Source organism: Oryctolagus cuniculus, chromosome 19, assembly GCF_964237555.1.
Source record: "Oryctolagus cuniculus chromosome 19, mOryCun1.1, whole genome shotgun sequence".
NCBI lineage: Eukaryota > Metazoa > Chordata > Mammalia > Lagomorpha > Leporidae > Oryctolagus > Oryctolagus cuniculus.
This window is the reverse complement of record NC_091450.1, coordinates 65,205,885-65,222,888: the sequence shown is the minus strand read 5'-3', so window position 1 is coordinate 65,222,888 and position 17,004 is coordinate 65,205,885. Positions and strand designations below refer to the sequence as shown.

The 17,004-nt window shown below is 52.1% G+C and overlaps 1 protein-coding gene across 1 annotated transcript in view; it reads left to right on the top strand.

The window, feature by feature from the left end:
* The window catches only part of LOC127489780 (uncharacterized), a 278,910-nt gene that overhangs the window by 4,184 nt on the left and 257,722 nt on the right, over positions 1-17,004 (top strand). The window contains exons 2-4 of the mRNA XM_070064726.1: positions 6,347-6,472; positions 13,415-13,500; positions 16,005-16,131. Coding sequence (XP_069920827.1) covers positions 6,403-6,472; positions 13,415-13,500; positions 16,005-16,131 — 283 coding nt within the window. The 5' untranslated portion in view covers positions 6,347-6,402. The remainder of the gene's footprint in view (positions 1-6,346; positions 6,473-13,414; positions 13,501-16,004; positions 16,132-17,004) is intronic.

Sequence of the window (17,004 nt, the reverse complement as noted above, 5' to 3'; positions counted from 1 at the left end):
TTATTTATTATGAAGGTCTGAGTTATATAGAGAGAGGGAGAGACAAAGACAGAGAGAGATATTCCATCTGCTGGTTCATTCCCCATATGCCCACAATAGCCAGTGCTGGGCCAGGCCAAGCCAGGAGCCAGGAGCTTCAACAGGTCTCCCATGGTTTTAGCAGGGGCCTGAGCACTTGAACCATCTCTCCACTGCTTTTCCCAGACCCATTAGTAAGGAACTTGATCCAAAGTGGAACATCTAGGATTTGAATCAGTGCCAATATGGGATGTTGGTGTCACAGGTGGCAGCTTTACTCACTACACCACAGCACCGGCCCCACTGTGTGACAACAGTTGATGGTGTAGATATTTGGCTGGACTCACACCTAGGTATTTCCCATGTCCCGCATTACCTCCTGCTTCTTAGACACTCCCTTGATTTCTGTCTGAGCATTGATGTGTTGCCCTGTGTGGAGGCTTGGGTTACTCTCACTGTGTAGTGCTCTGGGGGTTTGCCCAGGGTCCCCATGATGGTCCTACGATGGGTCCCTGTGAGAGCTGGGCGTTTGTCTCTTCAGCTGTGTGAGACTGCTAAAAACGCCAAGCTGCTTTTGCTGAGTGAATTTGTGTTCTTTCAGTTCTTGCCTGGGCTTTGGTGTCAGTGGTTTGCATGGAGGGGAGTACTCCCTCCTTCTCTGTCTTCTGGAGCACTCGTGTAAGCAGTGAGCTTGGTAACACTCCCTCCTGGAATGTGTGATAGGACTTCGGAGTGAAGCCATCTGGGGCAGGACGCTCTTTTTGGGGAGTTTTGATTACAGGTTCAGATTCTTTAATAAATGCAGGGCTATTCAGACTGTCAGTTTGTCTTCTGTCATTTTTCCTTGAGGAATTTTTCTGTTTCACCAAAGTTGTCAAAATTGTTGGCATATGGCTATTAATATTTCCTTAATATCCTTTTTTCAAAAAATATTTATTTATTTATTTGAAAGTCAAAGTTACACAGAGAGGAAAGGCAGAGAGAGAGAGAGAGAGAGAGTGAGAGAGAGGTCTTCCATCCGATGGTTCACTCCCCAGTTGGCTGCAACATCTGGAGCTGCGCTGATCCAAAGCCAGGAGTCAGTAGGTTCTTCCAGGTTTCCCATGTGGGTGCAGAGGCCCAAGGACTTGGGCCATCTTCTACTGCTTTCCCAGGCCATAGCAGAGAGCTGGATTGGAAGTGGAGCAGCCGGGTCTCAAACCAGGCACCCATGTGGAATGGCGGTGCTTCAGGCCAGGGCATTACCCCACTGTGCCACAGTGCCGGCCCCCTTAATATCCGTTTCTTCTTCTTCTTTTTTTTTTTTAACAGGCAGAGTGGGCAGTGAGAAAGAAAGAGAGAGAGAAAGGTCTTCCTTTGCCATTGGTTCATCCTCCAATGGCCGCCGCGGCCGGTGCACGGCGCTGATCCAATGGCAGGAGACAGGTACTTATCCTGGTCTCCCATGGGGCGCAGGGCCCAAGCACTTGGGCCATCCTCCACTGCCCTCCCTGGCCACAGCAGAGAGCTGGCCTGGAAGAGGGGCAACTGGGACAGAATCCAGCGCCCTGACCGAGACTAGAACCCGGTGTGCCAGCACCGCAAGGCGGAGGATTAGCCTAGTGAGCCGCGGCGCCGACTCCCTTAATATCCTTTTAATGAGCATAGGATCTGTGCCCCTTTATCCCAATATAGATGATTTGTGTTTTTCTCCTAGGGGAATTATCAATTTTATTAATTTTTCTTCTAAGAACCAATTTTTGACTTTGGTGATTTTAAAAATTAATTTGTGTTGTCTGTTACATGGATTTTTGCACTTTGGGTTTAATTATACAATTTTACTAGCGTTTACAATGAAGACACAGATCCTTGGTTTTCAGTCTTCCTTCTTGCCTAGGATAAATACCCAAAACTGCAAATTTCCCTTCAGTACTGCCTTAGGTACAAGTCACAAGTACCAGCACATTGTGTTTTTGTTAACAGAAATGTATTTGAAATAAAGTTCATTGTGTTTGTTTGAGGCTTACAACATGGTTTCATGACTCACATATGAGGGGACTCCAGAAAGTTCATGGAAAAATAGAATTAAGAGGTAAGCTTGTGTTAATGTGGACATGTTTGAAATCTATACATATGTAATGCATATATATATACATATATGTAAAAATGTGAATTTATCCATAAGCTTTCTGAGTACTCTTTGTATAGGTAGTAAAATGGTTAGTAGAGTGGAGTAGATTAACGTGTCATCTTGATGTAAGCAGTGAATATCTTTGGGCATTTGATATTTTTTAAAGATTTATTTATTTATTTGAATGGCAGTGTTAGAGATAGAGATAGAGAGAGAGAGAGAGAGAGAGAGAGAGAGATTCCATCTGCTGGGTCACTCCCTAAATGGCTGCAGTGGTTGGGGCTGGGCCAAGCCAAAGTTGGGAACCAGGAGCTTCTTTTGGGTCTCCCACCTGGGTGAGGGGCCCAAGCACTTGGGCCATCTTCTGCTGCTTTCCCATGTGCACTGTCAGGGAACTGGACTGGAAGCACAAAAGCTTGTACCCGAACCAGTGCTCCGTTGTAGGATGCTGGCATCACAAGAAGTGGCTTAACCCACTGTGCCAGAACTCCAGCCCCTTGAGCTCTTTTTAAACATTCCGCATGTAAATGAAATCATGCAGTGTTTTTCTTCCTGTGTCCGACTTATTTCACACAGCAAGTCTTCCAGGTCTCTCTGTGCTGTGGCAAATGGCAGGATCTCCTACTTCTTTAAGGCTGACTAGTATCCCATTTCTCTCTCTGTCTCTTTCTCTCTCTGTCTCTCTCTCTCTCTCTCTCTCACACACACACACACACACACACACACACAAACACACAAAGTTCTTTATTCACCCCCTCACCAGTGAGCATGTTGGTTGTTTCTGTGCCTTGGCTGCAGTGAACATGAGGGTGCACGTATCTGCACAAGGCAATTCTCCCTCTTTGGGTCAGTAGCTAAGGGAAGGACTGGAAAGTCTACTTTTAAATTTCTTTGGGAGCCTCCATGGAGTTTTCCCATCCACATTCCCACCAGCCGTGTGCTGGGATTCTCTCTTCCCCACACAGATCAACAATTCCATTTATGAGAATTGAAGCCTTAGTGTGGTCCCTGTTTGTGTAGCTGACAGTCCAGGGCTAGATTCTGAAAACATTGTTTCAGCTGGGGTCCGGCCTCAGCTGTACTTTCACCTCTGCCGTCTTCACTTTCCTCCAGGAAAAGGGGGTGCATTTGCTTGTCCTCATCCTGTCTTCCGCCTGTTCAGAGAGCCACACCTAACTGGGTGCTTATGTGGCTGTCTCGCATTGTTGCTGGGGAGAAGCAGGAGTGAACTGTGAAATCCTGACGTGCTGGTTTTCTTGCCGGTGTCAGCTCATGGATGGCAAATGGCCTGGAAGCCGTTCATGGTCTGAAGCTCTGGTTGCCGGATTTTCTGCTTCTGTAGTGAGGTGACAGCTCGTTTTCATTAAGAATGCTCTGGTTTTTCTGTGTGAATTCTTTAATTTCTTGGGGTGGAAAATTTGAGTTTCAAAGGCGTTAGATGCTCTGTCTACAGTTAGCGGTAGGTACTCTGGTCAACATGGACAGGATGTATTGGATTTTAGTGAAATAATGAGTGCCCTCCTCCCGCTGACCGGAGCGTCTGGGGTGAGAGTCTGGGTGTGTGGAGCAGATGTCAGTGGCCGCTGCGTGGGGCCTTGTGCTCGCTCCCCTTTGTTACATGGGTGCCTGGGCAGGTTGGAACAGGAGGATGCAAGCTGACCTCGTTTCTCTGTACGACCTGGAAGAAATCATGTCCTGTCCCCAAGCCCCTTAAGCTTCCAGGATGCTTCAAAATGTTCAAGGAAAATTGAATTAAAAGAAAATTTTTTTTCAGTAAAAGACATTTTTGAGATTCATTAATAGATTTTCCATAATACACGTTTTTCATGAACTTTTTAAGATTTATTTTATGTATTTGAAAGGTGAAGTTACAGACAGAGATAGAGTTCCATCTGCTGGTCCTCTGCCCAAATGGCCACAATGGCCAGGGCTGGGCCAGACTGAAGACAGGAGCCAGGAGCTTCTTCCAGGTCTCCCATGGAGATTCAGGGACCCAAGCACTTGGCCAGCTTCTGTTGCTTTCCCATTAGCAGGGAGCTGGAACAGAAGTGGAATAGCTGGGATCTGAACCAGCAGCCATATGGGGTGTTGGTGTCGCAGGCACCAGCTTCACCCATGATGCCACAATGCTGGCCCCTTCATGAACTTTTTAAAGCCTCCTCAGTTGAAAAAAATCTTTAAAAAAAGGTACAAAGCATAGTAATGTGAATCTCCAAATATTAGCCACCAAAATTTAATACTTACCAAGATTTTTGTGCATTTACTTCATCTGTTGCTTTTTTTGTTTGAGTTATTTAAAAGAAAATCCTGGCCACATTGTGTCATTTCACATCTTCATACTTTAGTAAGCCTCTAAAAAATGGGCATGCTCTTATATTACCACAATGTTAATATCATTGTTAAAAATTAATGTTTAGGGACTGGCACTGTGGTGCAATGGGTTAAGCCGATGCCTCTGGCATTGGCATTCCAAATGGGTGCTGAACATAAGTCTTTTAAAAAATTAGATTTTGGTAGCATTTATAACCAGTGCATAATGAAATTTTCCAGATTATCCTTGAGTTAGTCTATCATGTTTCAAAGGGGATAATAATGCCTCTCCCCCACCTCTTTTTGTTTCAATAATAATTGAAGATTTTTTTTAAAGATTGATTTATTTATTTGAAAGACAGAATTCCCAAGAGAGAGGTGGAGACAGAGAGATCTTCCTTCCGCTGGTAAACTCCCCAAATGGTTGCAGTGGCCAGGGGTAGAGCAGGCTGAAGCCAGGAGTCAGGAGCTTCATCCAGTCCCCCATGTGGATGCAGGGGCCAAGCACTTGGGCCATCTTCCAGTGTGCTCCCAGGCTATTAGCAGGGAGCTGGATCAGAAGTGGAGCAGCCAGGACTTGAACCAGCACCCATATGAGATGCTGGCACTGCCAGTGGAGGCTTCACCTTCTGTGCCACGGCACTGGACCCCCTCTTCACCCCTTCTTTTATAGAAATTTTGAGGGAAAGTATCATGTACCTATTTTGAATAAAAAGTATTGAAGTTCTTTAAATATACCAAGATCTCTTGCCTTCAAGGTTTTTTTTTTTTTAAGATTTGTTTTTATTTATTTGAAAGGCAGAATAACAGGCTGGCACCACAGCTCACTAGGCTAATCCTCCACCTTGCGGCGCCGGCACACCGCATTCTAGCCCCGGTCAGGGCACCGGATTCTGTCCCGGTTGCCCCTCTTCCAGGCCAGCTCTGTGCTATGGCCTGGGAGTGCAGTGGAGGATGGCCCAAGTCCTTGGGCCCTGCACCCCATGGGAGACCAGGATAAGTACCTGGCTCCTGCCATCGGATCAGCGTGGTGCGCCGGCACCAGCGCGCTAGCCGTGCCGGCCAATGGAGGGTGAACCAATGGCAAAGGAAGACCTTTCTCTCTGTCTCTCTCACTGTCCACTCTGCCTGTCAAAAAAAAAAAAGGCAGAATAACAGAGAAAGAAAGAGGGAGAGACAGAGAGCAATCTCCTATCCACTGGTTTACTCCCCAAATACCTTTAATGACCAGTGCTAGGCCAGGCTGCAGCCTGGAGCTCCATTTGGGTCTTTCATGTTGCTACAGAGGCCCACAAACTTGGGCTAGCCTCTGCTGCATTCTCAGGCACATTGGCAGGGAGCTGAATTGGAAATGGAGCAGCTGGGACTCCAACCGGTACCCAAATGGGATACTGGCATTGCTAGTGATGGCTTTACCCACTATGCCACAATGCCGGCCCCTCCTTCCAGATTTTGTAGTCTGAGGAACACAGCATGGTACTTGGCCTGCATGAGTGCTCAGAAAAATGCAAGTATTGGTAAAGGCAAGGTCTTCTTCCCTTTAAGGAGTTTGTGTCCCAAAAGCTGTATCTTTACTTCTCAACCTTTAAAAAAACTAACAGCTGGGAAAGTGCTGTTTGGTCGCAGGCACACTCCTCCCCCCGTCTTGCCTGCTGGCTGCCTTGGAACTTGGTGCAGACACGTTTCCTGGGCCAATGGAAACCTCGTCGAGGAGAGTGCCTTGATGTTGCCTCCATCCTTAGGCCCTCACATGGAGCAGCTGCTGCTGAATGTCTGGATCCACTGAGGGACGCCCTGCACAGCCCTCGCCTCCATGGTCCATACCTGTCTACCTCAGAGTGCTCAGGAAATACCGCAGCTGCCCGTTCTGTTTAATGAGCCTTTATCTTGTGTTTGTGTTCTCTTCAGAGAAGAAGGATGTGACTCAGAGCCTGGAGAACTACACCTCCAAGTGTCCTGGGACGATGGAGCTCATCACTCTCCCAGATGGCCTCACCCTGACCCTGTGCCCTTCACCAAGCTCCCCATTGTCAGGTAAGGTGGGCGGGGCTTCTCCCACCCCACGTGTAGAGATCTTGAGAAGAACTTCCATGTTTTCCTGGATGACCGCCATCCTGGGATATGTGGACGCGAGAGACTGGACCTGTGATGTCCCACAGTGGCCCCAGGCACTTGCCTGTTCAATGGCAGAGCCACGTCCAGATCCAGGTCTGCCTGGGCTGTGACTGAGACTAGTCTGACCTTGTCACTCTCCTATTTACAAGGTTCCAGTCAGCTCCTTTTCCTTGGGCCACGTGGCCCAGCAGCACAGGAATGGGAGGCCACCTGTGTGCCTTTCCTCCCACGGAAGCTTGTCTGGTTTGCTGCCTTTGGCAGGCAGCTGCCCATGGAGCTGAGTTTTAAAGCTGTATTTCATTGACGGCATTTTCAGGAAAGTCCCAGGAACTGGAAAGAGCTGTGTTTATTGAGACTTAACACAGATGACGTCAGAGTGGCAGTGGAGACAAGCGTGATCTCACACGGTCCGTGCTGACTTCCCACCCAGCAGAGAAAGCTCTGCTCTGGGGTTGGGCCGTGTCCCTGGTGCCGTTTCCCCGTGAACGTGGGGAGAGGGGGAGCAGAACCCTGGTTCTCTTGAAGACCTCGCCTCTGCCCTTCTGGCTCCAAGCTCCCCGCCCCTTCCCAGGCTGCAACCACTCATGTCTCTCCTGTCACTGACCCAGGGCACAGTGTGCCCCAGGCCCTCCCTGTCCTGTGTCCAGGTGTCCTTTGCAAGGCCTGGCCGTGGCTCGAGCTGTCTCCCTCACTGCCCTGGAGACAGACACCAGGGTCCCCTTGCATGTGGGGCGGGGATTGCCTGTCATGCTGGTTGGCCTGTGCGTCCCCATGACAGATCTACAGGGGCAGGGGCCTGCATTTCTTAGACAAGGAGCCCAAGCTTAGGGAAGGCCGGGCCCTGCCCAGAGGCCGACTGCCCTTGGTCCCCTCCTGGTGTGGAGGCCCAAGGCTGCTGGCAGCTCTCTTGCTCTCGGTTTTTGATCCTGAGCACTTTCTGTGCTGCCTCTTTATTTCTGGTTTTGATTGCTGTGCCTCCTTTTAGGGAAAAGGCACCTTCATTCTTTAGGGGCCCTGCCTCGCATACCACCCCTGCTGCCTGCCTGTCCTGACCCCCCCACCTCTCTCACCTCTGCTTCTCAGATCCAGCCACATGACTCCTTCCTGGTCCTTGAACACATGACTTGTCCCAGTCCCACAGCTTTGGTCTCTGCATGGACCTCGTCCCATTGCTGTCGCTGCCTCACTCACAGTCACGCTGCTTGGGTCTCTGTTCAAATATCGTCTTCTCAGAGGGGGAATCTGCTGCTCCCAGTACTCTGGAGGCCACCCTGCCCTCAGCATCCCTAGCTTGCCCCTTGGTAGTGCCTTTCCTTAACTCAATTAGACATTTGCCTCTTTATGGCTTCCCTCCCACAATGTAGCAAGAGGCCGGGAGCTCTGTGCTGCTCCCTGTCCTGTTCCCAATGCCCATAGCACAATGAAAGAGAGACTGGAGTGGACCGGGCTTGTCCAGGACCTCACTGCCAGGAGAAGTGGCCTCGCTGCTCAGTCTGTGCTGTCCGCAGTGCCGCGTTGTTCCCTGCAGAAGGGACACCGGAGCGCTGTGTGGAGATCATCATCGTAGCGTTCCTCCTGTAACTCCAGCACCAGCTGGCCTCAGCTCCTAGTAGGGCCTCACCATAAACATCACCAACAAGTTGCATGTTGTCAGAACTCCCTGAAAACAGTGCGTCTTTGGAAGTAAAGTTTTTGCTCAGCTACAGGGCAAGACCAAGGTGGGAGTCCTAGACAGACCTGTGCTTTCTGTCCCTGGAGATCACTTCTTCATTCAGATGCTGCTTGAGAAATGGCTGGCTCATATTTTTGTGCCTTTAGTTGTCGCATTAATTTTGGAGGAGTTGATTTTTACCTCCTTTTATAGACAGAAAAACACAGACTCAGAGAGATGGTTTCCTACAGGTTACTTAGCTGCTTAGTGGCAAAGCCAAGAGCTGGGCTCACACATCCCCAGACCAAGTATCCCGCTCCCAGGGGTGCTCTCTGTTTTGCTCTAATGTGCATGCACACCTGGTGTGGGCCCCAGTTAGCTGCAGATTATGCCTGGCTCCTAAGGGCTCAGGTACAGCGTCATGGCTTCATGGTGGTGTGGCAGCCACCTATACACCATTCTGTCCTTTGCTGTCAGTGTTCAGTAAATCATGTGAGCCCAGTTCCTGGCTAGTGTAAGTGTTCCAAGCATGTTGACACTGGGCTGCACTGAGCTAAGCCAGAGGGTTGCAGCCTGCCCCTACCCACCCAGTTCGTGCAGGCTGGACAAGTGCATAGGAAGTCAAACAGGGAGACAGGATGTCGGTGGCAGAGGTGCTCCTGGGTACCTCCCCTTTGAGCCTGAGCAAAGACTGTGCACTGGGTAGGCGGGGCCAGAGAGGCTCTAGAGCAGACTTGTATAGAGGGCTTAAGGGCTGGAGGCCAGGCTCCTCTTCTTGAGGCCACCTGTGTGATCCACAGGGCCCAGCACAGCAGGGGATCGGGGAGCCCCTGGTTACAACATTATTAAGGATTCAAAGACAGCGACATCAGAGCCTTAAACTCAAGGCCTTCGAGCTTGGCTTGGAGTCTCTGCCCTTGTGGCTCGTGCCCAGCATCCAGCCTCATTACTGTTCTTTGTTCTTCAGCAACTGATGAGGCTTCCTTTTGTGAATGAGGCCCAAAGCCGACACCAGGTAGGAGTTCTCATCGTGGTGGGATGCTGATGCTGCAGGTGCCTGTTCACGGAGAGGGTGGAGACTGAGGGGTGCACATCACCTGCCCTGAGCCAGCCAGCCAGGTCATGGCCAGGCCCTGTCTCCTTCCCTCGGCTTAGAACTCGGCACTCAGGGACTTCAGTTTGTTTGTTTGCTTTTCATTTTATTTGAAAGGGAGAGACAGAGAGAGAGCAAGGGAGGGAGGGAGACATGGAGAGAGATCTTCCATCCACAAGTTCACTCTTCAAATGCTTACCACAGCCAGGGCTGGGCCAGTTCAAAGATGGGAGCCCAGAACTCAATGATCCAGGTGGCAAGGACCTGAGTACCTAAGCTGTCACCTCCTGCCTCCCAGGGTGCATGTTAGCAGGAAGCTGGAATTGGAGGTGGAGCAGGGACTGAAACCCAGGCATTCTGATATGGGATGCAGGCATCCCAAGTGGTGTCTGAACCGCCATGCCACACGCCCTCCACCCTTGCCTCTGTGATACAGTTTTGCATCATAGTAAGAAGTGCCTGCTCATCTATTCAGTGGATAATGTCAAGCTTTGTGTTTTTTCTGAAATATCTATAACAGAAGGTTCAGCTGAGATGCATATTATTTGTTGAATACTCATGGGTAGGAGAATGTACTTTGTGTTCCACAACTTCTGATATCTTTTGGACAATTTTCTGCCTATAGTGTGAAGACTCGTGTCCCTTTTGCCTGAGATTCTAGTCTCTGTAAGTCCATCTTTAACTGGGCACTGGAGGTGAGGCAGACCCTGAGGGCCAGTGCTGACACCACCTGCCCTCCGCCTGCACTGATTCCTGGCCTGAGTGCCTGTGTGCAGGCTTCGTCTGGGCCCTGCTCTGAGCAGAGATGATGGCAACCAAGGTCCCAGGCAAGACGTGGAGGGGTGAAGAGATTACTCCCTCTTGTGAAAGGACCTTGTGGTATCCCAGATTCAATCTGAGGTCACTGCTGCCAGGCAGGGTGGCCTGGACAGAACGTGGCAGCCTGGGTTGCAGCCTAGCCCTATAACCCCCACTCCCCACCATGTGACCTTGGACAGCTGACAGGGCCACCTGGGCTGCACGTGTGCCCTCCCTGCTGTGGGCACACTGGGAGTTCATGGAGGCACTGTGCTGAGGGTCAGAATAGAGAGTTCCTGATGTCCCTGTAGATGATGGTTGCACTGGCACTCGTGTGCCTGGGGCTCGGTACTGGGATGCAGCAGGCAATCAGGAGCGCTTCTTCCCACAGGCAGAGGCAAATGTGGCCACAGAAGCACCTGTCTGCACAGATGATAACGGGCGCAGGGGATGGGCCAAACCTGAGACAGCTGGTTTCACCGCCGCTGACTCCTGCTCTCTTGCTGTTTCAGGGAGGGACTGTTGAGGCAGGGGCACGGGCAGGGGATTGTCTGTTTCTGACAAAAATCACTTCTCACAGACTCAGTGATTGACTTTAGACTTACCTGTAGTGGATGAAGGCCGTCAAAGTACAAATTACTTTTTTTGGCACCCTGGAAAGCACAATGATCATTTTTTGACCACGAGAGAGAATGAATCTGTGATAGCAGGCATAAGGACCTGTTTAAGAGACAATGAGTTCCTCATCTTTGGTTGGGGGTGGGCTGGGGTGCCAGTCCCTTGCAGGCCAAGGGAGGCTGCTAAGGGTGGAGGGGGCAGGTGGGATGAGCACAGCTTCCCTGGCTCCTTTGTGGAGAAGCCCCTGCAGCTTATCAGAGGCTGACATCAGACCCCTGCAAAGAGAGGGCAGCCTGAGTCCCAGGAGCTACCGAGGGGCAGCTTGGTGGAGGGAGAAAGAGCACGGGTTCCAGAGCTGACAGCCTTGTGTTTTGAGTCTGAGCAATGATTTATCAGGGCCTAAGATGGGCAGGCTGTCCCACCTGTCAGGAAGAGTTTTCCCTCTTCGTAAAATAAGACAAGTGCTGGTTCCGACCAGGTGGCAGTCGGTCCTGCACTGTGTTACTCTGTGCCATCATCTTGTGAATGGATCCAAGATGCCAGCTCCCGGTCATCATCACAGGTGTGGTGGAGCTGGTCCTGGATCCTGTGCAGGCTGCCCCGGCACAAGGTGTTTGCAGAAGCTGAAGGCTCCGTGAAGCCAAGGAATTCCGGTCAGCAAATGCTGGAAAAGCCTCTGCTTCCCCTTCTGCCACCACATCTCTGCTAGGCCCCACCTGGAGTTCCCAGGCATGGGCCAGAGTCCCTGTGGCACAAGATGCTGGCGGTGGTATTCCCAGGCAGGTTTGCTCATCTGCTAAGACCCCAAGTGCCTGCCTTGTGACCCTGGGGTCACTGCTGTTCCCCCGAGGTGATTACAAACAGCAGTGGGGCAGCCGTGTGGAAGGGCTTTACGCCTCACGTGGGGTCTGATTTTCCTTCTCTGCCTTCCAGTTTCATAACTGGTGTTCCGGTGAGAGCCAGGCTCTGCCTGCTGGCATATCTTGGACACCCGTCGTGGATACTCTGCTGGTGTCTCGTTGCTTTGTAAGAAATCACCAACTTCCCAGTTTAGAGCAATACAGATTGATTTCCTCACTGTCTGTGAAATCAGGGCGTCCAGTGCAGTCCTATGCCCAGGCTGTGTCCACATCTCAGGCTTGTCCAGGGGAGGTCTGTGTCCATACCCCTCATGGTATCCTCAGCCATTTCCCTGAGGTGGCCCCCCTCAGGTCCCCTTACCCTGCTGGCCCCCAGCCCCTCCCTCAGGTCCCCGTACCCTGCTGGCCCCCAGCCCCTCCCTCAGGACCCTGTTCACCCCTGCTGGCCCCCAGCCCCTCCCTCAGGTCCCTGTTCCCCTGCTGGCCCCCAGCCCCTCCCTCAGGTCCCCATTCCCCTGCTGGCCCCCAGCCCCTCCCTCAGGTCCCCATTCCCCTCCTGGCCCCCAGCCCCTCCCTCAGGTCCCCATTCCCCTCCTGGCCCCCAGCCCCTCCCTCAGGACCCTGTTCACCCCTCCTGGCCCCCAGCCCCTCCCTCAGGTCCCTGTTTCCCTGCTGGCCCCCAGCCCCTCCCTCAGGTCCCCGTACCCTGCTGGCCCCCAGCCCCTCCCTCAGGACCCTGTTCACCCCTGCTGGCCCCCAGCCCCTCCCTCAGTTCCCTGTTCCCCTGCTGGCCCCCAGCCCCTCCCTCAGGTCCCCTTCCCCTGATGGCCCCAGCCCCTCCCTCAGGTCCCCATTCCCCTCCTGGCCCCCAGCCCCTCCCTCAGGTCCCCATTCCCCTCCTGGACCCCAGCCCCTCCCTCAGGTCCCTGTTCACCCCTCCTGGCCCCCGGCCCCTCCCTCAGGTCCCCATTCCCCTCCTGGCCCCCAGCCCCTCCCTCAGGTCCTTGTTCACCCCTGCTGGCCCCCAGCCCCTCCCTCAGGTCCTTGTTCCTGCTGGCCCCCAGCCCCTCCCTCAGGTCCCTGTTCACCCCTGCTGGCCCCCAGCCCCTCCCTCAGTTCCCTGTGCTGCTGGCTTGAGTTCCTAGGGGCCACCCCTCCAGGAGGGGTCTCACCCCTTTATGGGCTCACTTGATCATGTCTATCCCATCTAGAGCAATCTCCCTTTTGATGAACTTGGTCAGCTGGTTGGGGACCTCTATTAAGTCTACAGGAACCATTCACCTGTGTTCTGTCATGTGGCTTGGTCATCATGTTCACACTCAGGTCATCTTGGGGTTGTTTTGGGGTTGCTTGGAGTCTTGGGGTTATTTCAGAGTTCTGTCTCCCCAAGCGGCTGCTGAGTTACAACTGACAAGGAGGTGGGCTGGGTGGAAAAGTCATGGTCTTGGCGGGCACAGGTGACCCACACTCCGGACCTCTTGTCAATGACCCCAGCCTTCTTGCTGAATTGACAGCCTGTGGGCCCTTGGGGTGCTGTGTGCTGTAAGGGACCACACCAGGTCCAGCTGTAGCTTTGTGAGGTGGCCTTGGGGTGCCAGCAGGAGCGCAGCCTGCAGAGGGCGGGGGAGGCACCCTGTGTGTAGCGTCAGGACAGTGGCAATACCTTGCTTTGCGTGGTTTCAGAGAAAGCAGGGCACACCAAGCTGTGAACTTCCCGCCTCACAATGGGCATGGCGGCCACCACCTTTGTGGGAAGAAAATCGTCAGTGGGCTGATATGAAACCCCATGAGAAGTTCAAAACTACCTGCTAACCCCAGGGTTCTTTTGTGTGTGTGTCTAGATTTCCAGTGGGTTCAAGGGGACGTATGTGAAGTCCAGCTGATGGTGTACAACCCCATGCTGTTTGAGCTTCGAGTGCAGAACATGGTATGTACCACCGCCAGGGGCCTCTGTGACCGAGAACCCCAGCATGTCACTAAAATGCAACTTTGCTTACTGTTAGAGGCACTAATTCTGGCACACATGTCTGCTTTGCCCAAGATAGTAAGCGTTTGGTGAGTGAAGTCCGTGTTTTGTCATTACCGTGTCTCATGCTTGCTGCCGAGTAGACAGCACAGAGCAACCTTGGGCTTGTACGTGCACTGAGCTTTGCCCATTGGCTATGAGACTGGAAGTCAGCACTTTGGAGTTCACAGGGGCTTACTGGAGATTGTTGTGCTGCTGTGAGGTGACACAGGGATTGAGGTGCAGGGGGAGCTGTAGAGAGAGGTGCTGTGTTACTGCACCATGTAGGATGTGGAAGATTCACGCCCTGGTCCATGCTTGTTTGGGGGACTTGTGCTGCCTTCAGACTACCATGGGATCCGTTCCCAAGGTTCTCTGTACTGCGACCAGTTTCATAACTGGTGTTCCAGGTGAGAACCAGGCTCTTCCTGCTGGTGTCTCACTGAGGGCCATGCCCTGTGCCAGGTACAGGGTGCGTGGGACCCTGGGGATACAAAGGCCTATAGGCCTTATCCCTGGTGTGAACACAATGAGCTGTGTTGGGGATGCATGGCGCCTGCCTGGGAGAGACGCCCCTGCTGGCTGGGCCATACTGCCTGGTGGAGCCACAGTTTTCCGCAAGCCAGGACTGTTGGGCAGCCCTGCTGCATGTGACTGCTCCCCAAGCCTGTGTTAAGCCAGCAGTCCTGAGACTGACTGAGCACCGGTGTCCCCCCAACTGTTGCACAAGGGTTCACTGGCCTCAGGACATGGCCATGGTCAGCCTCTGCTGTGGCTGTCTGGCTCTTGGAATCCAAGGGGGGAATTTACCACAAAGTAGTTAAAGTGTCAGATGATTGCTGTTGTTTCTTATACATTTTTTTTTTCATTTTAAAAGTAGCATTTTTACCTGGTTTAAAAGTAATAAATTACATATTTTAACAAATCAGGAAGGGTAGAGACTTAGACAAGAGAAAACCACCACTTGGATATAGCCAGCATACCATGGTGCTGTGTCAAAAGCTGACTATGGAACACTTCAGACGTGCACACGCTACCCGCATTTCAGGCAGGCAGCGGTGGCCACACCGCCCTGGTTGTTCTAAGAAGACAGAGAGGCCAGTGTGTCTGTTAGAGATGAAAGGCATGCGATCAGCTTCACTGAGTGTGCCCTGCCCACTGCACCCCCTCCACACTCACACACGCAGATCACTTCACGCGTTTGCCTCACATGTGGGCGGCAGGCGTGCTCACTGCCCCCAGATTGTCTCTGCTGCTGGCGTCTCCTGTGCACAGAGTTAGACACAGTGTATGTGCATTCCACACACCCAGCTGTCTACACCACGCACACATCTGTGCATGCAGGTTTCATACATCCTGAACTCACACCGAGGCCCGGCATCTTGCCTTCCTGCGTTCCATGTTTGCAACCTTCCTCTCAGCACACCCACTTACATGCCTTGTCCTGCCACAGATAAAAGAGGTTTTTTTTTTTTTTTTTTAAAGATTATTTATTTATTTATTTATTTGAAAGTTGAGTCACAGAGTCCATTTGCTGGTTCACTCCCCAAGTGTCCGCCCAAGCCAGGGCTGAGCCAGGCTTGAAGACAGGAGTTCTGTCTGGATCTCCCACATGGGTGGCAGAGGCCCAAACACTTGGGCCATCTTCTGCTGTATTCTCAGGCACATGGGCAGGCAGCTGGATCAGAAGTGGAGCAGCAAGGATGCAAACCAGCAGCTATATGGGATGCTGGTGTTATAGGCAGAGGCTTTACCTGCTATGCCCCAATGCCGGCCCTGGATCTGAGAGTTTGAGGGTTGCCTTGACTGCAAACTGTGGAAAGCGGAACCCCACAAACAGGGCAGGACTCTCTGTGTCTTGAGTTCTCTAATTTATCTCAGCAGGGTTCTGTAACTGTGATGAAATCTTGCACATTATTCGTTAGATTTGCTCCAAGATAGTTGGAATTTTTGGTGTCTTGTTAATTTTTTTAAACATTTTATTTTCCAATAGTTGACTGGTGATTGTTGATGTCTTTTAGATTGTGGGAGACCAGGAGGAAGCTTCTGGATCCTGGCTTTGGCCTGGCCCAGCCCCGGCCATTGCAGCCATTAGTGGAGTAAAACAGTAGATCTGTCTGTCTCTGTTTCCCTCTTGTTTTCAAATAAATATAAGTGTTTCAAAAAAAGAAAAATAAAAATTTTCCTTTGTGTTCATATTCCCATTTGGTACAAGAAGAAAGCAAAGCAAACATCAGAAACATGGAAGAGAGGACCAAAATCAAGGACAGCGGCTGTTGATCTGACTGCCCCGTGCGTCACGTGTGCATGGTCTCTGCAGTTCTCTGTGGGTTCTAAGAAGCCGCAGCCTTCCACTGCCTTGTTCTGGGCTGCCAGGTGTGTGGTGCAGGCTGGTCCTGCTCACGTCGCTCTGTGACTTGCTGCAGGGGCTGCTGACCAGTGGAGTGGAATTCGAGTTGCGCCCCGCAGCGCTCTCCCTTCCGGCCGAGTCTGGTCTGTACCTGGTGACGCTCGTAGGGGTCCCACAGACGACTGGAACGATCACCGTGAACGGTAAGGGCTTTTCTGATTGCTGCTGTTGAGGGGCTGCCACACTGCTGTTCCGTACACCAGGGTCCAGAGCCTCTCACCCATCTCGTTAGTCCTCGTCCATCAAGGGATGGGGAAAGACTGCCTTTCCTTGGGATGTGGTGCAAGTTGTTGGAGTGTGATTGGCACCTGCCAGGCTCCTGCTGCACTGGGCGGGGCCCCTTCCTGTGCTCTGTCTGCCTCCTCCTCCAGACAGTCTTCCAACAGCTTAGTTCCTAGCTCTGCATCCTGACCTTTCCTGATGCCACGATGTCCCATGTGCTCTCAGGAAGCCCCTGTCTTCTGCTGGATCTCTTGGGAGAGTTGGCTGTGCACACTGAGTCACTTCTGCCACCAGTGCCATGTTCCTGCACCCCTCCGCGTCCTGAGTTTAACCCTTATCCCTTCACCAGGACACCTGTCTGTGGCATCACTAGTGGCATTTTTCTACCTAAACCTGGGACCAGTGGTTTGGTTTGCTTGGAGCTTTAGTGCTCATTTGCCACCCTGCATATGTGGAGAGCTGTGTCCTCCAGCCTTGGTTACACCACACCCTCCAGATTTTCCGCGGTCTCTTTGGCCCTTCTTCCGCAGTCTTGCTGGTCTCGTGCAGGTGTCCCCTTGCAGCCCAGCCCTCTGACAGGTGCTCCTCACTCTGTGTTTCTTGTCCTCCTCTCTGTCCTCTGTACATCACCACTGGTGAGGGTATCCCCAGCCCCACAGTGTTTTTCTGCCTCACATTCTATAGACTGCTGACCACGCCTGGTGTCAGGTACCCTTCTCTGGCCTGCGCCCCAGCACTTCCCAGCTATCCCCCTGGTGTCCAGCGGGTGGGACATGCGTGTTCTACACGTCCAA